The sequence below is a fragment of the Dipodomys spectabilis genome, unplaced genomic scaffold (assembly GCF_019054845.1).
Source record: "Dipodomys spectabilis isolate Male_0828 unplaced genomic scaffold, ASM1905484v1 ptg000210l, whole genome shotgun sequence".
NCBI classification, from domain to species: Eukaryota; Metazoa; Chordata; class Mammalia; order Rodentia; family Heteromyidae; genus Dipodomys; species Dipodomys spectabilis.
The window spans coordinates 1,610,005-1,633,582 of record NW_024870887.1 but is presented as its reverse complement, the minus strand read 5'-3'; the positions used below and the strand labels follow the sequence as shown (position 1 = coordinate 1,633,582).

Below are 23,578 nucleotides of genomic sequence, written 5' to 3'. Positions count from 1 at the left end.
TTTTTTAGGTCTGAGACAGGGACTTGAACTCTGTACCTTCTGTTTTCACTCATTGGCTGGTGTTCGACCAGCTGAGCCGCTCCTCACAGTCTTGCCTCTGCTTCTTCACAGGTGCTGAAATTGTAGGTTTCTGCCATCATGCCTGCTGGGGTGTGAGTCTTTCAAGTACACATAAGTGGTTTTCTAGAATATCCATATCTAACAACTCACACCCAAAAGAGAGGCCAGGATCCAGAAAAGAGTTTAGAATCTTTGAAATACAAAAGCAAACTAAGTCTCTACCAGCTTACAGATAGTAACAAAGTAAGTATAAATGAGCAGAAAGGAACAGGCACACATGGGAGAAGCTAGGAAGGAGATACATCATGAGGGGATATTAAAGGGTTTGAGTAGGGAGGGGTGTTCTGAGAGCGTGCTGTCAGGAGCAGAGCATGTCAAGGAGAGCTACAGAGAAAAGACAATAGTCCCACCTGTCTACATCCAAGGGCCTACTGAAGAAAGCAGTTGGAGGTGGACCAGGAAGGCAGGTAGGGCCACAGTAAAGTCTGAGATGCCTGCAGAGGCAGGGAGAATACAGCAGGATGCTGGGCACAGGTTTCACAGAAGGCAGGCAAGCTCACACTGGAAACATGCCCTCCAAGAACCATTATAGTTACAACAATAGACACAACAATACATAATTGTCTCAGCAAAGCAGAATTTACTTCTGTGCAAAAGGGTACTTCTGCACATTAGTCAAAAATCTGGCAAACAAGCACACAGAACAGGCAGTCTGCTCCAATATTTATCACTAACGCAGTAGGCCCTGCCCCTCTGCTCAGATTGGTTGAGCTCAGGTTCACAATCTGCTCATAATTGGCTAGTTTGCATAGGGTAAAATGTATTTACATAAAGTGATTTAGAAATAAGATTAACAGTTCACCAATAATCTTTTTTTTTTTTGGGGGGGGGTCCGGTCGTGGGGCCTGAACTCTGGGCCTGGGCACTGTTCCTTAGCTCTTCAGCCCAAGGCTCTCTACCACTTGAGCCACAGTGCCAACTTCCGGCTTCTTTCTTTTTGCTTATGTGGTGCTGAGGAATCGAACCCAGGGCCTCAGGCATGCAAGGCAAGTGCTCTACCACTGAGCCACCTTCCCAGCCCTCACAAGTAATCTTAAAATATACCCACACCCTCTTCTATTTCCTGAACAGTCTGGGGTGTGTCATAAGTCTACCTTGAAAAGAACCCAGTTTAAGACAAAAACCTTACATTTCATAAATCCTTTTTTAGCCGAAAGCAGTTTCTCTTTTCCTTAACAAGAGCCAAGCCACCAGGACAAAGCAGGAATCTTTAAGTACTTACACTTTGATTAAAAAAAAAAAGAAAGACAGTTCTTCTCACAGTTTAGATGTGTTGTAGAAAGTGGATCAGAGGGGCTGGGAAGGTGGCTCAGTGGTAGAGTGCTTGCCTTGCATGCCTGAGGCCCTGGGTTCGATTCCTCAGCACCACATAAGCAAAAAGAAAAAAGCCGGAAGTGGTGCTGTGGCTCAAGAGCTAGAGCTCTAGCCTTGGGCTGAAGAGCTGAGGAACAGCGCCCAGGCCCAGAGTTCAGGCCCCATGACCGGACCCAGAAAAAAAAAAAAAAGAAAGTGGATTGGGGAGAAGAAGCAGGTGGGGACCTGGGGCGGTCTGTACAAGGCTGTCTCAAGAACCCCAGGCATATACCTTCTTGCTAGAGCACTGGCTAAGCCACTTGGGTTCTATCCTGGGTTAGTTACCTCAGAGAAACCATTTTACAAGGGTATGATTAGTTTTGGCTCATGGGTTCAGAGTTCTAGTCCATGATTGGTAGACTCTTGTTTCTGGGCTCTGGTGATCTGGTACATCATGGTGGAAGGGGGCAAAGAGGAGAGTTTTCTACCTTGTGGCAGCCAGGAAACACAGAGGACAGGGCCAGAGCAAGATATCTGTCAACGTGTGTCCTTAGAGACCTATTTCCTCCTCCTCCTCTGCCTCCTGATAGGCAGATGGTAGGCACTGATGAAGTGCTTTGGTACAGTTACATCGCACTGGTGCCACCAGTGTGGGCACCAGCCTTTAACACAGGAGTCTTTTAGAGGAACACTTCACATCCAAACCACACCATTCTCCCCCTGGCTCTTCTGTCCCTCTTGTAATACTGCACTTAGTTCATTTCTTTTCTTTTTCTTTCTTTCTTTCTTTCTTTTTTTGGGGTTGGTCGTGGGACTTGAACTCTGGGCCTGAACGCTGTCCCTGACCTCTTCAGCTCAAGATGAGTGCTCTACTACTTAAGCCACAGCACCACTTCCGGTGGTTAATTGGAGATAAGAGTCTCATGGACTTTCCTTGCCCGGGCTTTGAACCTTGACCCTCAGATCTCAGCTTCCTGAGTAGCTATGATTACAGGTGTGAGCACCAGCTTCGGGCTTCTTAGTTCATTTCTTAGTTCATTTCCTCAAAGTCTTAACAGTTTTAACATGGTTCAAAAGTTCAAGCCCTTAATCTCCTCTGTGACACAGGGTTAAACTCTTAGCTATGAATCCCATCACAAAAGGGAGGAATGGGAGGATAGAAAAGAATGGTGGGACCAAAGCAAGGCCCAAACCAAGCAGGATGCTGGAGATGTATGTCTGACAACATCTCGGATGCATGGTGGTGGGTTGTGAGCTCCAAAGTCTTGCGCAGGCCCTGCTTCCTGCAGGCCCACATGACTCCTCTCGGACTGCCTCTGCTCTCTACCTGCAGCTGTCCTCTGCCAGCATTTCATGTTCTTACCATCTCCAGCTTCCTTGGGTCTCCACTGCAGCCGAGGCTGCTGCTTCACAACTTTACACATGACCCTGTTAGGGGCTGCTTGCAGGATACTGACCTGGTCATATTTTTTCTGGTCTCCAAGGTGTTCCTTTGAAATCTGTGTGGAAGCCTGCATGATCTCACAACTTGAATTTTTCATACCTGCAAAACCAGCATTGTATGAACAACACTAAGGTTGGCTGTCAACTTGAGCAGTAGCTAGGCACCTTTGGACCATGGCTACAGTGATTTTTTTTTTTTTTTTTGGCCAGTCCTGGGCACTGTCCCTGAGCTTCTTTTGCTCAAGGCTAGCACTCTACCACTTGAGCCACAGTGCCACTTCTGGCTTTTTCTGTTTATGTGGTAAGCTACTAGCTCCTGGCTTTGGCTTCTTTTTAACAGTCCCTGTCTGTTTAATAGCTATAGTTTACTTGAGCCAATTGTACATGTACTTTCCTGCAAACTACAAATTTTTCAAATCTTTCTGCTCTGTTGCTTACTTTTAGTTCTCACTGTTAAGTCTGGCTGAAAACAGCCAGTATGATGCATACCACAGCTTGAATGCTGACTACTTAGAAATTTCCCCTGCCAGTTTCATTAGTCTGTCACCTTTCAAGCGTACTCTCCTACAAAGTCTCAGGACACAGACAAAATATAGACAAGTTCTTTGCCACAAGGTAACATAGATGGCCTCCAGGTCCAATTCCTTATAGAGTTTTTATATCTGTCAGGAGTCTCAGGAGCTCATTTCTTTTCACATTGCTGTTGGCAGTCTGGTCTACTGAGCTTCCACTGGAATTGCCCATTAAGCCTGGCTTGTTGTATTCTGGAGCTTCTGTAGTCCATTCCTACAAACTTTTCCAAAGTCCTCTTGCCAACTACTTTCCCAAGGCCTCTGAACCACATACATGGTTATGTAGTTACAGCCATGATTTTACTTCTCTAGCACCAATTTTCTGTGTTAGCTTTTCATCACTGTGAAAAATACCCGAGAAAGGCCATTTAAAAGGAAGAGAGATTGGTTGTGGCTTACAATTTCAGAGGTTTTAGCCCATAGTTGTTTGACTCGATTGCTTTGGGCTGGAAGCAGGGCAGAATATCATGGAGGAGGCATGTAAAGCAAAGGCCACTCACCTCATAGCAGCCAGGAAGCAGAGGAAACGGAAAGGGGGCAGGAACAAGATACCCTTCAAAAGCATGCCTATTGGCCCACTTCCTAGGGAAATCCTACTTCCTAAAGGCCTACCTATAAAGTTAATGCGCTGATAATCTAGTCACTTTTCTAATGCCCTGATAGTATAGTCACTTTTCAAAAGTCCCACTGGTGGGGAGCAAGTCTTCAACCATGAGCCTTTTTGTTGGGGGGAGGGGTTATTTCATATCCAGGCCACCACACATCCCTAGCATTCGGGCTAGGGGGGAGGGGGAGGGTGGAGTCCTCACAGTTAGCTGAGCATTCAGCTACTTCTCTCCCTCCGACCTCCACCTCCACGACCTTTACTGCCCCACACCTGCCTGCCCCACCCACTTCTCATTGCTTAAGATCCATTCACCCTGCCCTCCGAGTGTATCTACTTATTTAAAACGGCCTTGTTATCAAAATGCCTTAAGTCAGCTTTTGTATGAACTGTTTTGAGGTTAAGGATGAGTTTTCTGCTAAGCACACAAGTAAATCTAAAACAGTAGTCTTCATTTACAGGCACAGCAACTTTCTTGTTATCACCAAGATGGATATTTATGATTGTCTGCCTTCAGAGCTCCTAGATCATTCTTGAACATTATCATGGAAATATATAATGTAAAATTGAACATTCCCACCGTCTCCCCGCAAAGAGGAGCCTGGCACTGGCACAGGCTTTCCAAAGCCTGGTGATTAGGCTCCAGGGCTGCCCTGATTGGTGTTTCTGCTGCTACCTTTGTGCTCTGCTACTTGACAGGCCTTGAGCCCAGACCTGGCTGGAGGAGGCAGCATCTGGAGGGAAAGTAGGTCTGTGGGCGGGGCATGCAGCTCTGCATAGGACTAGAATGGATGCTGGTGTCCTGGAGCTTCCAAAGGACTTTTGTGAAGGGCAGGAAAGGCCTGAGCACATGGGCCCTGGCTGCTGGGGTTGTAGCCTGCAGGCTGGCAGGGAGACTCGCATAGCTCTGGGACCTTCCCAGACCGGTGTCCTCCATCCCCTCCCTCATCCCTGGGCACATTGCCCTGCTCCTTACCTGCTCCTCTCCATCTTCCCACACACTTGCTCTGCTAAGCTGCAGGGCTCCCTGGGGACAGCACTGCCACTTCTCCCACTCAGGTGGAGCCAGGGCTGGCCGCTGTGGGGTTATTTTGGTTTCTCATTCCTGAGCTGTAATGATACCATAGCAAGGTGGGTAGTTTAGTATTGTTCTGGGGCTAGAACTCAAGGCCTGGGTGCTGTCCCTGAACTTTTTTCCTCAAAGCTATAATGCTGTGCCACTTGAGCCACAGTTCTACTTTTGGCTTTTTTTTTTAATGTTTAATTGGAGATAAGGCTGCCCAGGCTGGCCTCACACTGAGATCCTCAGATCTCAGGCTCTTGAGTAGCTATTACCAGCATGAGCCACCAGCTCCTGGCAACTGTCGCAAGGTTTTTAACCACGAAAGAGATTGCTGTAAAAACAGAAGATAATGACTGAACTGTCCTCAAACACTTCAGGCCAGAGCAGGCCCCAGTTCTTGGATTTCTGACCACCCTGGAAGCAAACATCTCTGGTGGGCTGCACTGTGGACACAGCTGCTGTAGCCTGGCTTTTTCAGCAGCCCATTCTGTGGCAGCTGGGACCTCTTTCCCGGTAGTCACCGGGACCTCTTTCGCCACGAGGGGGCGGTGTTGCCTGTCATCCTCTGGCTCTTGCTACCTCACCTGTGCCAATCTGTAACTCTAGCCTCCTGTTGGCCCTTGGCAGTTGCTTCCCAGACTGCCTCAGCTTCGGTGCTCAGCCTACACACCTTTACCTCGTCACGTCTTCACCATTAGCCACATTTCTCTTGCCCCTTGACCTTCCACAACTTCCATCCTAGGGAACCTCAGTCTGGTTAAGTTCAGTTCAGTTCTCCTTTAACCAGGTCCCCCACCCCCCCATTGTCCTGCACTGCTTGCTGTTAGCACCTTTCTCCACCAGGGGGCGCAAACGCAGCGTTTTGCACTCCCACTTCCCCTGCCCACCTCCTTCTCATTTCTGTCTACTGGGTGTCAGCAGGAGCTGCGGCACAGGCCCCTCACCTCTGCATCAAGGGCATGGCCACGTGCCCCACCTCCCCTCGCACACATCGGTTTCTCCTCCGGGTTCCACATTTCATCCACCCAGATGCCTAAGCTACAGACTTTTTTTTTTTCTGGAAAGAACCAGTAAATATTTTGGCTCTGTGGGCCATATGGTCTCCGTCGTAACCGCTCGATTCTTGTTGGAGTGTACAGAGACCACATGTAAACAAATGTGTGTGGCCGGGTGCCAAAGAAACTTCACTTATGAAAACAGGCAGCAGCTAGGACCTGGCCCACGGGTCACCGCTTGCTGACCCCTGATCTATACCCAGTGCTTGGGAAGCATTCCTGTTTCTGTTTCCACTGAAACATCTGATAGAGTTTCTGGGTGTTTCTTCCCTCAGCATCTTGGCTTCAAGAGTTGCCATGCCCCCACCTGTAGGAAGACTCCTAGCGTTCCTATGCTCGCTCATGTTTTTGGCCCCTCTGTCCCCCCGCACAGTGCTCTCTCTGGTCATGGCAGTGTCACACCACCCTGCACCAGCGGCAGTGACCTGTGTCTCCCGGGCTTTGCATCACTGAGGCCTCATGTCATAAGTCTTTGACCAAGTTGGATCTGAATGGGAGATGGCTCTGTGAAATGACACCGGTGGCTCTGTGAAGGGGACCCAGCAGTGAGGGCTCAGGGATGGCTGCACTTCTTGTAGAAAGAGGAGGTTGAGCTAGGGTTTCTTTGTGGAATTTGTGACACCTGCCTGTGTTTTGAGGGACAGTCAGGATACTGAGCCTTGTCAGCAGGAAGCCCCCGGGCCTGTGCCGCTGTACATCTGCGTGGCCTCTCGCAAAAGCCTGCCTGGTTTCTGGCCGGCATCCACCACCAGTTCTTCCCAGCAGTATCTGAACTTGGCCTCAGGGCTATGGGGCCAGCATCCTCCAACCCTGTCCCCCTCTCCCAGGAGAACCTCATGCTTTCAATCCTGCCCAAGCACGTGGCCGATGAGATGTTGAAGGACATGAAGAAGGACGAGAGCCAGAAGGACCAGCAACAGTTCAACACCATGTACATGTACCGCCATGAGAACGTCAGGTGCGCAGGCGCACGGGCTCAGGCCCCAGCAGCAGGGTGCACCAGGGAGGGACACGACCTCAAGTGACCAGCCACACGTCATGGGCTTTGGTTTTCCCTGGGGTTAGAGGCAAGGCCGTCCCATGGTGTGCACCTTGGCTCCCCGGAGCTCCTCGGCCATGCAGGAGCCACAAGGCAAGACTTGGAACCCACCCTGGGGTAAGCCTTACCTCAGTGGGAGCCCTGCCATCCAGAGCCAGCTGTGGCACTAGAACCAGGACCCCTGATTCTACAAAGCAGTATGTGTTCTGCCAGGGGCAGAGATAGGACGATTGCAGTGGTCTCTATGCAGGACCTGGCAGGGAAGGTCCATAAGGGGATGTCTGCAGGAGTCAGCTGTGGCATCAGAACCCTGCCAGTGCCAGGGTCTCACTGCCCTGAGGGCTGGGCAGGCGCTGGTGGTGGATCTGGGGTGGGGGTGGGGTGCAGTGGGGCCTCACTGTCCATGGCTTCCTCTTCCCCCATTCCAGCATCCTCTTCGCTGACATTGTGGGCTTCACCCAGCTGTCTTCTGCCTGCAGTGCCCAGGAGCTCGTGAAGCTTCTTAACGAGCTCTTTGCCCGTTTTGACAAGCTGGCGGCCGTAAGTACCAGCCCTCGGCTCTCCTATCGCAGCCCCAGCCCTTCCCACCTGTCCTTCCTCCTCCTGCCCTGCCCTGCCCTTCCGCATGACGAGAAGAAGCTAGAAGAGGGGCTAGGAGCAGGGGCCACTCTCTGCCCTTTCAGAAATACCACCAGCTGCGGATCAAGATCCTGGGCGACTGCTACTACTGCATCTGCGGCCTGCCTGACTACCGCGAGGACCACGCCGTCTGCTCCATCCTCATGGGGCTCGCCATGGTTGAGGCGATCTCGTAAGCCAGCGCCCTGGGGAGGGGAGGGCAGGGCTCCCGGGCACACATCCTGGAAGTGGATCGGCAGGCCCTGTGTGGGGCTGGCCGGACCCCATCAAGGCCTCTTGGGATGGCCTGTTCATGGCCAGGGAGAGATGGCGCAGCCTTGCAGCCTTCAGCCAAAGCCGTCCCACCCCCTCACATTTTCTACCCCGCCCCCAGGTCCTGTTTCTTTTCTCCCCTCCCCTCCCTCCCCTCTCCTCTCCTCCTCTCCTCTCTCCTTCTTTTTGGTCAATCGTGGGGCTTGAACTCTGGGCCTGGGTTCAGTCCTGAGCTCTTTTGCTCAAGGCCAGCACTCTACCACTGGAGCCGCAGGGCCACTTCTGGTTTTCTGGTGATTTATTGGAGATAAGAGTCTCACGGACTTTCCTGCCCAGGCTGGCTTTGAACCGCGATCCTCAGATCTCAGCCTCCTGAGTAGCTAGGGTTACAGGCGTGAGCCCCCAGCGCCTGGCTCTTGTTTCTTTCTTTCACTATTTTCTCATCTTACTATCCTACTCCCTTACCCAGAAGATGGGTTCAGGGTTTTCCCTCCTGAGTCCCAATGATGTAACTTTGAGGTTACCTGCTATGGGCTCTCACACAACCTCTGCCAGCTGTGCTACCCCAGCGGTGCCACCCCCTGGGTTTGAAGGGCTGAGCACCCCTTCCTCTCCTTCCCCTTGTACTTATGCTTAACCTGGGCCTGGAGGCCCTTTGGAAGGTGGATCCTCAAGTGGACTTGTGTCCAGGTAGCCTGGGGAGAGACCACACACAAGGTGGAGAGGCCAGCTTTCCTGGGGATGGACCTGGGCTATCCATCACTCTTCATTTGCCTATGGGACAGCTTTCTATTCGTGTGTGTGTGTGTGTGTGTGTGTGTGTGTGTGTGTGTGTGTGTATACTTGAACTCGGGGCCTCATGTTCTTGCTCGACTTGCTGGCCTTTTGTGTGTGTGTCTGTACTGGGCAAGAGTTTTGTACTCTGCATTTTTTTGTTTAAATTCAAGCCTGGTGCTCTACTACTTGAGCCACAACTCCACTTTCAGATTTTTGCTATTGGATAGAAGCTTCTTGTGGATTTGTTGGCTTGGGCTGGCTTTGAACTGTGATCTTTTGATCTGAGTCTCTTGAGTAGCTAGGATTACAGGCATGAACCATCAAGTCCTGACTCCAGTTTGGCATTGTGATGGTTAATTGGAGATGGAATCTCAGACTGTTTTGCCTAGGCTGGCTTTAAACTGCAATCGTCCAGGTCTCCGCCTCCTGAGTAGCTGGGATTACAGGTGTGAGCCACTGGTACTAGGCGAGTCTACATTCTTAACCATGTGCATTAAAATACTCCTAGTACTGACGGCTTGGAGCTGCCTTTACTTCCCCCAACTATGGGGGCGGGGTGCAGTAAGTATTCAGGATTAGAAGCTTCAGACTCTAATCCTTCACCCCAATATGCACATGTATGCATTTTTTTATTCCTGGAATTCTAAAGCAAAGATCTTAATAGTGATTTTAGACAGTTCTGCCTTGGCAGTGCCCAGATCACATTGGGCACATAGTAGATACTCAGGAAAACATGATTTACATAATTGGAGGAGAGAAATAAGAGGATTCTCAGAGGAAGAGTCACTGTGTCCTCAGTCATACCTCTGGCCTATGATCGCTGAATCCAGACTGGGCCCTGCCCTGTGTAGCCCAGTGCCAGTCACTCAGCCCTGATGCAAGAGAAAGCTGTGCAGCAGGTGTAACCCCCTTCCCCCAGTGCCAGTCACTCAGCCCTGATGCAAGAGAAAGCTGTGCAGCAGGTGTAACCCCCTTCCCCCCACAACACACACATACCAATGGGAGGAAGGCTGCAGAACTTCTCTTCCAGGGAAAGGGCCGCTGTCCATCCCTGAAGACCACACCCCAATGCCACTTCCTCGTGTGTACCTGGCAGGTATGTGCGGGAGAAGACCAAGACTGGGGTTGACATGCGCGTGGGGGTGCACACAGGCACGGTGCTGGGCGGCGTCCTGGGGCAGAAGCGCTGGCAGTACGACGTGTGGTCCACCGACGTCACTGTGGCCAACAAGATGGAGGCTGGCGGCATCCCAGGGTAGGTGGGCCTGCCACGTGGTTGGGGTGAGGACCACAGAGGGGATAGCTCATCCACCCCCGGGGCTGTGGCCCTAAAGAAGGGCCAGGGGCAGTGATCTTCTCCTGTCCCTGCCAGGATGACCTCCCTTAGGGCCATTACTACTGAAGTCACAGACCAGGTTTTCCAAAGAATCTGGGCAGGGAAGCAGGCCCGGGCTGCACTTTGCAACTCACTATTTCCCACCAAATCTTAGCCAAGCTTTTCTGTATAAGTAGCCATTCTGCAGGCCCTGTCCCTAGGGTTGGGATGGATGGCAGCTGGAGGTGCCCAGCCTGGCCACTGAATCAGGGCCTCCCTGGAGGCCCATTCCTGTATTTTTCTAGGAGACTCTTAGCAGGATTTGGTTGCTGCTGTTTTTTGGTGGACCTGAGGTTTGAAATCAGAGCCTCACACTCTGATTGCTTGCCTGGAGCTCTGCTACTTGAGTCATGCCTCCAGCCATGGTTTTTGCTGTTTGTTTTGGAAGTTGAGTTTCAGAGACTTTTTTGTTTCTTTTTGCCCAGACTGGCTTTAAATCAATCCCTCAGATCTCAGCCTTCTGAAGAGCTAGGATTACAAGTGTAAGCCGCCTGTGCTGACACAGCAGGGATTTTTTTTTTCTGCTGACCAGGGTTCTAGATTTTATTTTAAACCTTTTTTTTCTACATTTATGTATTTTTAAATTTTTATTTTTGTTATAATAAGGTGATGTATAGAGGGGTTACAGTTACATGTCAGGTCGAGAGTACATTTCTTTTTGGAGAATGCCACCCTTCCCTCCCTCTCTCCCAGTGTCTTCCTCCCATCCCTACCCACAAGTTGTATAGTTAATTTTCAACATGGTGTCTAGTGAGCGCCACTGACAGCACAGCAGGGATTTTTTAAAATAATTTTTTAATTGATGTCAAGTGATGTTATAAATTTCACAGTATTGTGGGGTAGTGATATTTAGTTAAAGTCACAAACACATTTTAACCTTCATGGGACAAATTGTCTTTATCATGGTCTAGAAGGTTTGTGAGTTCTCTAAGCTTTGACAATACAACAGTTTCTTCCTCGTTGTCGAGTGATATGTACATTTCTTTCCTTTTACTTAGTCACAGCAGGGGTTTTAAGGTAGAAATAATCAAACTCTTCATCGTGGGGTTCAGAATCAGCTTTAACATTCCGAATTTTACCTGCTCCTCTTGACATTCCAGGAGGAAAATGTATTTTGGGGGGGGGTCTGGTTATGGGGCCTGAACTCTGGGCCTGGGCGCTGTCCCTCAGCTCTTCAGCTCAAGGCTAGCACTCTACCACTTGAGCCACAGCACCACTTCTGGCTTTTTTCTTTTTGCTTATGTGGTACTGAAGAATCCAACCCAGGGTCTCATGCATGCAAGGCAAGCGCTCTACCACTGAGCCACCTTCCCAGCCCCTGTATTTTTTTATTCTAAGGATCCAGTGCTGAGGCTCAGGGGGAGCAGGTGCCATGGCTGCCCACGCAGCTAGTTAATGCTGGCCTAGAACCAGTGGTCCCTGTCTCATCCACCCCAGAGACCAGGCTGAGCAGCAGCCTGCGTGCATGCAGCAGGTGCTGGCTGTCCCTGGTGGGCCAAGGCTGCCTGTGGTGCATGCTCAGAGCCTCTTGTCATCCAGGCGCGTGCACATCTCCCAGAGCACAATGGATTGCCTGAAAGGGGAGTTCGATGTGGAGCCTGGCGATGGGGGCAGCCGCTGTGATTACCTGGATGAGAAGGGCATCGAAACCTACCTCATCATTGCCTCTAAGCCAGAGGTGAAGAAAACAGCTGCCCAGAATGGCCTCAATGGCTCGGTGAGTTCCCAGTCGAGAGGTGGGATTTATTTTTAAAGATCAGTTTACTAGCCTTGGTGGTTCATACCTGTAATCTCAGCTCTTGGGAGGTTGAGACAGGCGGATCAAGAGTTTGAGGCCAACCTGCACTGCATAGAGATAACTATTGTAGACGGATTGGCAAGTCTTGGTGGCTGACCACAAGAGACAAGGGGCTTACTGGTGTGAGAATGATTCTAAAACAGTGCTGGTGGCTCACGCCTGGAATCCTAGCTATTCAAGAGGCTGAGATCTGAGGATTTCGGTTCCAAGCCAGCTGGGGCAGGAAAGTCCATGAGACTCTATCTCCAATCAACCACCAGAAAATCCCCACAAAAACTGGAAGTAGAGCTGTGGCTCAAGTGATAGAGCTAAAAAGCTAAGGGACAGTGCCAGGCCCTGAGTTCAAGCCCTAGGACCAGCACACAAAACTCTAGATTCTGCAGAGCTGCAGTCCAGTGGTAGTGCCCCGTCAGAAGGAAGAAGATTTCAGGGAGAAAGTGCTGTTCAAGACAGGCTGGAATGAGAGATGAAGGCGATGGCAGTGCATCCTGGGACAGCATCCTGGGCCAGGCCACTTGGCATGGCTTGGCCTCCAGGGGGAGGAGTGCGGTCCGTTGGGGCTCACGTGAGGAGGGGCAGCGGCTTCTTCAGTGGGAAATGAAGAGGAAAGGGACAGACACAGAGCTATCCTGTGGGCTTGGACGAGGTCTCCCACCTTCCCCTGCCTGCTCCTTCTACTCCAGCACCTCTGGCTCCTGGTCACATCCTCAGGGCACAGCCTGCCCAGGGCCTTTGCACTGGCTGGTCATTTTCCTGGCATTTTCCTCTCCTCTGATTTGTTTCTTCAGTTGTGAACTGAGATGTCATCTCCACACTGCTACCCTTCCCCATGATGTCCCTCTTTATGACTGGCCTCCCCACCAACCCCTAGAGCCTCTTTCCTACTTTCAACTTCTACAGATTGCTTATTTTCCTTCTCTAATCTTGCTGATGTCAACCCTTCATTAGGAGACTGTGAGCTCTAAAAAGTCAGGCCATTTTGTCTGTACTCAGCATATACTAATGGAACGAATGAAGTCATGCCCTGTTGCAGTATTTAAGTCGCTGAATCAAGGAAAAATACCAATCCCAGGTTTGAAGGGGCTGCTTGGACTCAGGAGGAGGAGTTGGAGAAATCAGGTCTATACTTCAAACACTTTTAGTTGCAGAAATGGTAGATTTGAAAACTGAGCGTTGTAGGGAGGAATTGCATCGTGAACTTTCTAGGCCAGCAAGGTTTCTACAAATCCTGTAGGAAAAATCTAGAGCAATAGCAAAGCCGAGGCTGGGCTGGGCCTGGGGCAGTGTAGGAGGTTCTGATGGTGGTTCTTTTCTACCGTAGGCCCTGCCGAATGGGGCGCCAGCTTCCTCAAAGCCCACCTCTCCTGCCCTCATCGAGACCAAGGAGCGTAATGGGAGCGGCCCGGCCAGCGGCTCCACCTCGGACGAGCCCGAGGAGCAGGAGGCCCAGGTGAGTCCGGCCAAGGGCGCGGAGGGTACAGGAGAGCCAGCATGGGCAGGGGCGGGCCGCAGAGCAGTTAAGTTCCTACAGTGGGGCCCACGCACCAGTGGGAGGCGTGGCCTGTAGCCCCAACGCTGCTCCTTTTTGATCATGGACAGTGACACTTGCCGAGTGTCACTGGGTCACCAGTTCCCTGGGGCAGAGGTAGGAAGATCTGAAGAAGCCTTGTCCAGCTCGGGTGGCCTGAATTCTGTTGACTGGAGATCAGAGAGGGCATCTGTGGAAGATTCTGGATCTGAGCCTGGTTGGGGGGGGACTGCGTTGCCGTGGCTCACCGTTTCTGTGCTCAAAGCCTGCTGGAGTCAGGACTGGCGTGGGGGCTGCCGGTCACTCCGCTTTTCTCACGCGTGGCCCTGGAGGAGGAGGTCTCTGCCTTGCCCTGGTGTCTGAAGGCTGGGGGGCAGCAATCCTAAGACCCCAGGGCCCCAACAGGGGGCTGCAGAGGCGGCAGACAGGGCTTGATGAAGCGGGTGGCTGCCTTCTGGTACCTTCTTGAAAGACGGAAGCTGGGCTAAGCACGCAGAGACAACTGGCAGCTGGGACTGGCAAGTCCTAAGCAAAGCCAGCGTCTCTGTGATCGGGAGCCAGTCCACAGACGGGTGCTCAGGTGCCCAAACAGGCCTTCACTTCATTTTACCAAGGAGAGAAATGGGGCTCCAGACCATGGATTGTCTAGGGTCAGACTCAGCCAGTGGCAGTGGAGACAGGACTTGACCGGTCCCACGGCCTGGCCAGCCTGGCCAGCCGTCCTTTGGACCGGTGGCTGTGGGGTCCCCAGTCTGGAATCACAGTTTTGGAGTTGACACTTCCTTTTTTTTTCTGTGCCAGACAAAAAGAAAGAAAAAAAAGGGGGGGCAATGGCTACCCCAGCTCCGCCATCCCTCCCGCTAGCCGCCGGCTTCTCTCCCATTGCTTCCTGCTCAGACCTTCCTCTCTGACAGACATGACTTCGCTGCTTCTTAAGCCCAAGGGCAGGGGATGTTGACTTAGGGCTTCGTGTGACACGCGCCCCTCCCTTCCAGCCGCAGGGTGTTCTGGGACTGTGTTTAGTTGAGCACGTGTATGGGACTCGGGGTCTCCTGCTTAGGGGCAGGAGGCCGCACCCCACCCGTTCCCACTGGCACTGCAGTTTCTGGGGGGCTCAGGAAGCCAGGCAGCCTGACCTCTGGGTGTGGGCTCCATGCACGATGGATCCATGTGGAAGTGTTGGGTTTAGAGTGAAAGAACTGGGTCCTCCTCTGTCCTGTCTCGCCTGCCTCCCCTCCAGTCTCCTGTACCCCACTGACGCTGCCTCCCTTCCTGGCTTACAGGCTGACAACCCCTCGTTCCCCAACCCCCGCCGCAGGCTGCGCCTCCAGGACCTGGCGGACCGCGTGGTGGACGCGTCCGAGGACGAGCATGAGCTCAACCAGCTGCTCAACGAGGCGCTGCTGGAGCGAGAGTCCGCCCAGGTGTAAGTGGCCCCGCTGGGGTGCTGGCCGCAGCCACTCAGGCCCCTCTGAGGCACAGCCCTGTCCTGGTGGCATCTGTGGCTCATGGAGCTGGCTTCCACGCAGAGTGAAGAAGAGAAACACCTTCCTCCTGACCATGCGCTTCATGGACCCAGAGATGGAGACCCGCTACTCGGTTGAGAAGGAGAAGCAGAGCGGGGCCGCCTTCAGCTGCTCCTGCGTGGTCCTGCTGTGCACGGCGCTGGTGGAGATCCTCATCGACCCCTGGTGAGGACGGAGCCGGGGAGGCAGGGGCACACCCCAGGCCGGAGGAGGGAGAAAGGCAAAGCCACAGCAGTGCGAGGGGGTGGGCACCTTGGTTGGTGCCTGATGTGGGGTGCAGGCCTCACTTCCGCTTCCGTGTTCCCTTCCTCCGGGTTTCAGAGTAGCAAACCAGAATGGGCATCTCAACAGTGGATCCAAGAGGACAGAGGACTTGGCCACGTGGGTCCTAGGAGAGTTCTAGAGATAAGGGACCTTGAACTTAGTCACCAAGGCCAACCTGCCTTACCTGGAGCATGTCAGGAAAGCCAGATTTTAGAGGTCCAGGTGCAGACTGAAGTCCTCAGCAGCAGGTCCTCTTTGGGCCCAGTCACTGCCCAGTTCTGGAAGGCTGATAGCCGCTCTCACAGCTGCAGGGAACCGGGCAGCAGCCCATCCGTGCTGGGTCCCCACCACAGAGGCCTGCAAGGATCTGGGTGTTGTAGAGAGGCTTGGTCCGAGCCTCACCAGCTTAGGTTCTGGATGGGAGGACCTAGAAAGCCGCAAGAGTACCAGTTTGCTCCCCTGACATATAAAGATGGTGAGTCACTTATGTAGCAAATACTTCTGTCCTGGCTGCATGGAATGTTCCTAGAGGAAGACAGGCATGCGTATTGAAATAAGGGCAGTCTGAGTCTGCATGCAGGTAGTAAGTACTATGGATGAAATGTAAAGAGAGTCGAGAGTTGGTGGGGAGCTCTGTTTCCTTTGCACCTGTTGTAGGGTGCTGAGAGCAGAGCTTACTGACAAGGTGAGGGGTGAGAAGCAAGCCCTCTGCTCTCCGGGGACCCCTGACTCAAGCACAGATGCCAGGGCAGCAGGGGCTGGGCCTGGAAGCCGGGCGTCCTAGGGAATGACAGGACGTGAGTAGGGAGTTAGGACCTTAGAGACTGTGGCAGGGAACAGCACCCATACCCCAAACAGGAGGCCCTGAAAGATGGCAGGTATGCCACGTGGCAATTTGAGCCATTAGAGAAGATGATGGGCAGCTAGTTTCTGACTATGTTTTGGAGGCAGCTGACCGAATTCACTGAGAGATGGTTGTGGGGGGGAGCAAAGTCAAGGATGTTTCCAAGGCTGTGTGTGTGAGTGTGTGTGTGTGTGTGTGTGTGTGTGTGTGTGTGTGTGTGTGTGTGTGTGTGTGTGTGTGTGTGTGTGTGTGCCTGGGCACTGTAAACCCAGGGTTTTTTTTGTTTGTTTTTGGGGTCCGGTCGTGGGGCCTGAACTCTAGGCCTGGGCGCTGTCCCTCAGCTCTTCAGCTCAAGGCTAACACTCTACCACTTGAGTCACAGCGCCACTTCATGCTTTTTTTCTTTTTGCTTATGTGGTGCTGAGGAATCGAACCCAGGGCCTCATGCATGCAAGGCAAGCACTCTACCACTGAGCCACCTTCCCAGCCCCAAACCCAGGGCTTCTTGCATGTGAGGCAAGCACTCTACCACTGAGCCACCTTCCCAGCCCTCTCCAAGGCTTTTGATAAGACCAGCTGGCAAGATAGAGCTGCCAATCGCCAAGACAGAGGCCATAGGAAAAGGAACATTGGAGACACAACAATCAGGAGTTTGGTTTGGGCCATGTTAAGTTTGCGATGTCTGTGAGACACTGTCCAAGAGGCCTCTGGGTACACAATTGGGCTTGGAGAGAGGAGGGAGCCGGAGATGCAGACTTGGGAGTCATACCCATCAGACCTCACTGAGAGCATGAGACTGGCTTAGACCACCATGCTAGAGGGCGGGCAGGAGAAGTGGGTCAGGGCCTGAGCAGGGCACAGCAGTGTGTAGATATCTATACATGGTTCTTTGTGTAAAGCAGCAGCAGGGGTCAAGTGTCTGGTGTTCATGCCTATTATCCTAGTTACTTAGGAGGCTGCGATCTGAGGATCACAGTTCAAAACCAGCCTACTTAGATTTTTTTAATCCCCAGTTAACTAGCAAAAAGCCAGAAATGGAAGCGTGACTCAAGTGATAGAGTACCAGCTTTGAGTGAAATAGCTGAGCGAGCGTGAGGTCCTGAGTTCAAGTCTGCATGGGCTCCACTATGGACTTCTGCTGGCCATCTTTCAGCGGCCTCCTGTTTGGGGTATGGGCGCTGTTCCCTGCCACACTTTCTAAGGTCCTAACTCCCTAGGACACCCAGCTCCCAGGCCCAGCCCCTGCTGCCCTGGCATCTCTGCTTGAGTCAGGGAACCCTGGAGAGCAGAGAGGCTTGCTTTTCACCTCTCATCTCTCTCACACACACAACACACTTACACACACACACAACCAGCAGAACTGAAAAGGTCTTGAAAACCAAGCGAAGAAATGTGTCAAGAGTTAGTTAATTTTGGGGCTGGGAAGGTGGCTCACTGGTAGAGCGCTAGCCTTGCATGCATGAGGCCCTGGGTTCCATTCCTCCACCACATAAGCAGAAAAAACCAGAAGGGACATTGTAGCTCAAGTGGTAGAGTGCTAGACTTGAGCTGAAGAGCTGAGGGACAGTGCCCAAGCCCAGAGTTCAGGCCCCACAACCACCACCACCAACAACAACAAAAAAAGAGTTAACTTCGACTCGCCCTGAGTTAGCTCTTGGCCAGAGCATCCTTCCCCATGGAAGGATGAGTTGGCATGGGAACAGGTGGGGAGCTGGAGACGGCAGCCTTGCCCGTGGTAAATGGCACGAGATGGATGGGGAAGGAAGGAGTCTGCCGCGGCCTTGGGCAGTCAGGGTAACTTGGAGGCGCTCTGCAGAATGTCTGCACTCATTCTACACCAGGTTTTCCTCCCAGCCGCAGCAGACATTCATTCCTGAGAATTTTCTCCCAAGCTTGCCTGGGCTATTTCCATGGCATCCATGACCCTCTCTTCTGAGAAGTGTCCCAGTGGACAGCCCCTGTCCACGTTCCCAGGCTCTGCATGGAGAGGGCTCCTCGTCTCGTTCTGCCAGCAGCACCAATTCCCTGGTGGCTCATGGGACTTTGCAGGCCCAGGCTTGTGCCATGCTTGCCCCTTGACACTACCCCAGCCATCTTCTCTCTCCCACAGGCTGATGACCAACTACGTGACTTTTGTGGTTGGGGAGATTCTGCTCCTCATCCTGACCATCTGCTCGCTGGCTGCCATCTTTCCTCGGGTAAGAGGCAGTTTTCTGTTAGGCACAGAAGCTTCTGGAAGGCTTCTCATGAAGTCCTGCCAGGTTCTCATGTGGAGATGCTCAGCCACTTACCCATCCATTCATCATTCCCCATCAGCACCCACTGTGGGGTGGGCGCTGGCAGCTCGGGGGACTGCAGCCCACGACACGAGTCATGCTTCCTGGAAGCTGGGGTAGAGCAGGGGAGGCCCAGCCGGACAGTGCTTGGCTGTGACTGTCAGACCCAAAGGATTAAGATTCTCTCCTGCAGGGACCTGGTGTTTTTTTTTTTTGTTTTTGTTTTGATCAAAATGACCAGGGAAAAGCAGGGTTTGGGGGAAGTTAGTCTGACAGGTGGTTTGCCAGGCAAGGTGGGGGGTTTAGGTGTCCTGGTCCAGGTAGGATCGGGGGAAAAGTGATCAGGAAGTGACAAATAGTGAACTTTGTTCCCTGCCCTGGCCTTGCCTCTTGGAGATGGGGAGTGGGCCTCCTGGGGTAGTCAGTGTGTCTGCTCTACCAGAAGTGGCAACTGGAGGCCTGGGGCTACACGCAGAGCTGCTGGACTCCATTTTGTTACCTGCTAGTGACCTGCAGACAGATCACCATGGCATGGTTAGGCTCCTGGGATTAGGATATAAACAACCACAGCCATCTACAGTCATGGGGCTGTAAAGGCCCGTGTCCTTGAAATCCCATTTGTTCCAGGCCTTTCCTAAGAAGCTTGTGGCCTTCTCAACTTGGATAGACCGGACCCGTTGGGCCAGGAACACTTGGGCCATGTTAGCCATCTTCATCCTGGTCATGGCCAATGTCGTGGACATGGTGAGTTCCTGCTTTCTTGGTGAAGGGGTTCCCCATCCCCAGTGGAGCAGGGGACCATCAATGTGGACTTGTTTTCCTGTAGTGTCTTCTTCCAGATCCCCATTCCGCGCTCCCACACCTGGGCTAGGTTCATTGGTACTGGCACTGGAGTGTCACATGGAGGAACAAAGGCTAAGCAAGCTTTGTTCACTTGCCCTAGGGAACTGGATTTTGCCTTCCCAGAATCCTCCTGATTAAGGGGTGTATACTCAGTGTTCTGTGAATCTGGAATGTTCCCTCTTGTGGTTACTTTAGGTAGCTGTGGGAGCTGGAGAGTAAGCCTGTACCCATACTGCTCCTGTGTTACCTCTCTAGAAGTGGTTCCTGGGGACCTAGCATCACAGAGCCTGCATATCTATGAATACCTTCTGTCCTCTGCTCTCCTCAATTCAAGAAGTTGAGAGGGCAGTTTGATGCATTCCTGGTGAAATGGACAGAGGCCCTGCCCCCAATACTGGCACGCGTGCACACACTCACACACACACAGACAGACACACACAGAGCTCCAGGGCTGTAAGCTCTAGGGTAGCCCAGAAGTCTACCTGGAAGGGGACTTCTGGTGCTAGAAGCACCAGAGCTGACGGCACCTGCTGTTCAAGGAGAATCCTCGGAACTCTTGGGTTAGACATTGGAGACTGTGTCCAAGGCCTGGGGCCAGTGTTTAACAGGGCTGTAAGACATCTGAAGATGGTATCCAAGGATGGTGGAGAGTGAAAATGAAGGGGGCAGGGCAATCATGCCTGAGCTAGAATTATATGCCAATACATTGCCTCAAACCAGATGAGCTGAAGCTACACAGAAGGTTTGGTTTATGTCTGTGCTGTCTGTGACTGCCTCTGACCAGCAGTGGAACCAGCAAACAGATCCCAAAGGTGGTTCCCCACTCTCCCCCAGGGGGCAGTTTGGGCACACTGGCTGTCACACAGAGAGGCTGAGTGGTGGCCCTTAGCCCTACCTGCAGCTACAGTGTGGCATGAAGAGTGTGTTGGGTGTTAAGAGGCCAGGCTCTTGGGAGTTGCACAGCTTTGCACACAGTCCAGCCTCTGAGAGTTTTCTGTGTCATAGTGGCAGAACTAAAACACTCAGCCAGTTTTTCCTTCTTTTTTTTGGGTCAGGTCATGGGGCCTGAACTCTGGGCCTGGGCGCTGTCCCTCAGCTCTTCAGCTCAAGGCTAGCGCTCTACCACTTGAGCCACAGCGCCACTTCCGGCTTTTTTCTTTTTGCTTATGTGGTGCTAAGGAATCGAACCCAGGGCCTCATGGATGCAAAGCAAGCGCTCTGCCACTGAGCCACCTTCCCAGCCCTCAGCCAGTTTTTCTGAGCGTCGCTAACCTTGGTCTGGTTGTCCTTCTCGGGGTTTCTGGAGCCACAGGGGAGGCCGCTGACTGGCCACGACTGTGCGCCACAGCCCTCCCTGATCTTCCTCTCGCCCTTCTCTTCCCGACTGTCCTGGCCTCCAGCTTAGCTGCCTCCAGTTCTACATGGGACCCTACAATGGGACGGCAGCGATGGTGCTCGAGGGCGGCTGCCTGGAGAACCCCAAGTATTACAACTACGTCGCCGTGCTGTCCCTCATCGCCACCATCATGCTGGTGCAGGTCAGCCACATGGTGAAGCTTACCCTCATGCTGCTCGTCACCGGGGCAGTGGCTGCCATCAACCTCTATGCCTGGTGTCCCGTCTTTGATGAATACGACCACAAACGCTTTCAGGAACATGAGTAAGATGAAACCTGGTTGGGGTCTGCAGGGTTTTCCCTCCCACTCCCACATTCCTCTTGTAAAGCCCTGGGTGCACACTGAGGTAGCTCTCTGCTCAGGCCTACCCGAGGCTCGCATGGGAGCCAGGGTTCACTGGCTGCTACAATCTGAGGGTCGGGTTGGGCCTGTCTTTCTCTGAGTGAAGATTTGGGACACCTCAGTGTTGGGTGGGGCACCAGCCTCTTGTCCCCAGATGTGGTCAGGTTGTGCTGTTACCCTTCCACAGTTACCCGATGGTGGCCTTAGAGAAGATGCAGGTATCGTCCACCCCTGGGCTCAATGGCACTGACAGGTGAGAGCCACTGTGTTTCCTCTGAGTCTCTATTTTATCCCTGCTTCTAGATACATGGAATTCAACAGGCCAACATCCCAGGACCTCACCCTTCCGCAGGCGTGCAGTATGGGCTAGAGTGATCTAAGGTGTATAAGTCTGGGGAGTCGGTGTGGGTTTCTTTAGGACTGGGGAAGAGGTGGAGTGTAGGATGGACCCGAACAGCCAGGTCTCCTGCACTGAAGACATTGAAGCTCACAGAGCAAGGCAGTGTGGGTAGGGAGTGGAGTGAAGCGGCCTGATGGGGATAAGGACAGCGTGGGGAGGACAGCGGGACTGGCCGGCAGATGAGTGGCAGGAAGGTGATGAGGAGCATCTTCAGGGGCAGGTCTATCTTCCTGAGTCGGTTTCAGCTCTTGAAGTGGATGCTGAAGTAGAAGTTCTCTAAGGTCTCTTTTCTCTGGGAAGTTTTAGATTTTTAAGAGTCAGTCAGTTGAAAAGATCTTCAATCCAGGTGATGGTGGCCCACACCTAGAATCCTGGCTATTCAAGAGGCTGAGATCTGAGGATCACGGTTCTAAGCCAGCCACGGCAGGAAAGTCTGTGAGCCTTATCTCCAATCAGCCACCAGAAAACTGGAAATGGAGCCCTGGCTCAAAGTAGTAGAGTGCTCGCCTTGAGCAAAAAAGCTCAGGAACAGTGCCCAGGCTCACCCTGAATTCAAGCTACATGACCAACAAAGTAATAATAATCTTCAAGTAAGTTAAGCAAAGATTAGTTTATAGAGGATGAAAGATATGACTCATCCCTTCAAAATGTAAGTGGTATAAATGACCACTATTTCAAGGTATTGAAATAGTCAAGGGGGAATGCAAGTTAAAACTATATCAAAACACCACTGCAAACTTGTTTGACAAAAACCTTAGGACTGGTGTCAATTTCACAATAACTCACACATTCCTGTTGACAGTACAAGTTGGAAAACAATTGGCGGTTATTTACCTTTCAGGCAGGCAGTGGCAGGACACATCAGTAACCCCAGCTAGGCAGGAGGCATAGGTAGAAGGATGGAGGTTATGGTCCAAGACCAACCCTGGGCAGACATGAGACCCTCTGTGAAAAACAAAGCAAAAAAGGATCTGGAGGCATAGCTCAAGTGACAGAGCTCCTTCCTAACAAATGTGAAGCTCTGAGTTAAAACTAGATTCATAGGAAGGGGGCGGGGGAGGAGGCACAGAGGAAAGGAAAGAAGGGAAACATGACTTAGTCATTCCATTTCTGTATATCTCTGTATACATGTTCATGCTCATGTATATGTGTAAGAGTGTCGATAGTAACACTGGGGGCTGGGAAGGTGGCTCAGTGGTAGGGCGCTTGCCTTGCATGCATGAGGCCCTGGGTTCGATTCCTCAGCACCACATAAGCAAAAAGAAAAAAGCTGAAGTGGCGCTGTGGCTCAAGTGGTAGAGCGCTAGCCTTGAGCCAAAGAGCTCAGGGACAGCGTTCAGGCCCCACAACCGGACCCAAAAAACAAACACTTCATAATACACAAAAGCCAAATGGAAGTGACCCAAATGACATCAGCAAATGAATATCTAAATGGTGGCATTCTCATATGGTAGAATATAAGACTATAACAGAAATGAGCCTTAGCCTCACACAAATACGGCCGGAAGCTGGAAAGGACGTGTGAGCGTGGGCCCTGGCCCACCGCTGTGAACCCCGACACTGATGTCAGTCTCCCTTCCCTAGAATCCGATGTGGATGTAGCTACTTCTGGGATCAGTTCAGTGCTGCAGTGGTTATTGAGCATCTGTGAGCAGCCCTGATATGAAACATTCCTCTCCCCTCACCCCAGCAGAGACTAGGACTGGCTGGCTGTGAGAAGCCCAATGGCCTAAGAAAGCCCTGCTGTCCTGGGGGAGTCTGGTCTGGTCTTAATGCAAAGGGGTGGAGCTTAAGGTGACAGGAAACAGCACAAGCCAGTCAGGAGAATCTAATGTCCTTCATGAAGACGGCATGGTGCCCATTCAGCTTGTTCCTGTTTGTTCAGCAGGCTGCCCCTGGTGCCTTCTAAGTACTCCATGACAGTAATGATGGTCATCATGATGCTGAGCTTCTACTACTTTTCCCGCCACGTGAGTGTCACCCACCTTCCTCTCTTACCCTGCCCATCCCCACCAGGGCCTCCCAAGAACAGTCCCAGGAGCCTAGAGCCCTGAGGCTCAAGGTTTGGAGCCAGCTTGGGTAATCTGAGACTCTTTTATCCAATTAACTAGCAAAAAGCTGGAAGTAG

The 23,578-nt window shown here is 52.2% G+C and overlaps 1 protein-coding gene across 2 annotated transcripts in view; it reads left to right on the top strand.

The window, feature by feature from the left end:
* The window catches only part of Adcy3 (adenylate cyclase 3), a 93,219-nt gene that overhangs the window by 64,309 nt on the left and 5,332 nt on the right, over positions 1 to 23,578 (top strand). The window contains exons 4-16 of one of the 2 annotated variants that reach the window (XM_042696733.1): positions 6,978 to 7,108; positions 7,618 to 7,729; positions 7,873 to 8,000; positions 9,954 to 10,112; positions 11,772 to 11,949; positions 13,352 to 13,480; positions 14,842 to 14,984; positions 15,088 to 15,249; positions 18,303 to 18,390; positions 19,096 to 19,212; positions 20,712 to 20,971; positions 21,238 to 21,303; positions 23,339 to 23,420. In XM_042696733.1, coding sequence (XP_042552667.1) covers positions 6,978 to 7,108; positions 7,618 to 7,729; positions 7,873 to 8,000; positions 9,954 to 10,112; positions 11,772 to 11,949; positions 13,352 to 13,480; positions 14,842 to 14,984; positions 15,088 to 15,249; positions 18,303 to 18,390; positions 19,096 to 19,212; positions 20,712 to 20,971; positions 21,238 to 21,303; positions 23,339 to 23,420 — 1,755 coding nt within the window. Of the gene's footprint in view, positions 1 to 6,977; positions 7,109 to 7,617; positions 7,730 to 7,872; positions 8,001 to 9,953; positions 10,113 to 11,771; positions 11,950 to 13,351; positions 13,481 to 14,841; positions 14,985 to 15,087; positions 15,250 to 18,302; positions 18,391 to 19,095; positions 19,213 to 20,711; positions 20,972 to 21,237; positions 21,304 to 23,335; positions 23,421 to 23,578 lie in introns of both variants that reach the window. The other variant, XM_042696732.1, reaches the window with a different exon arrangement.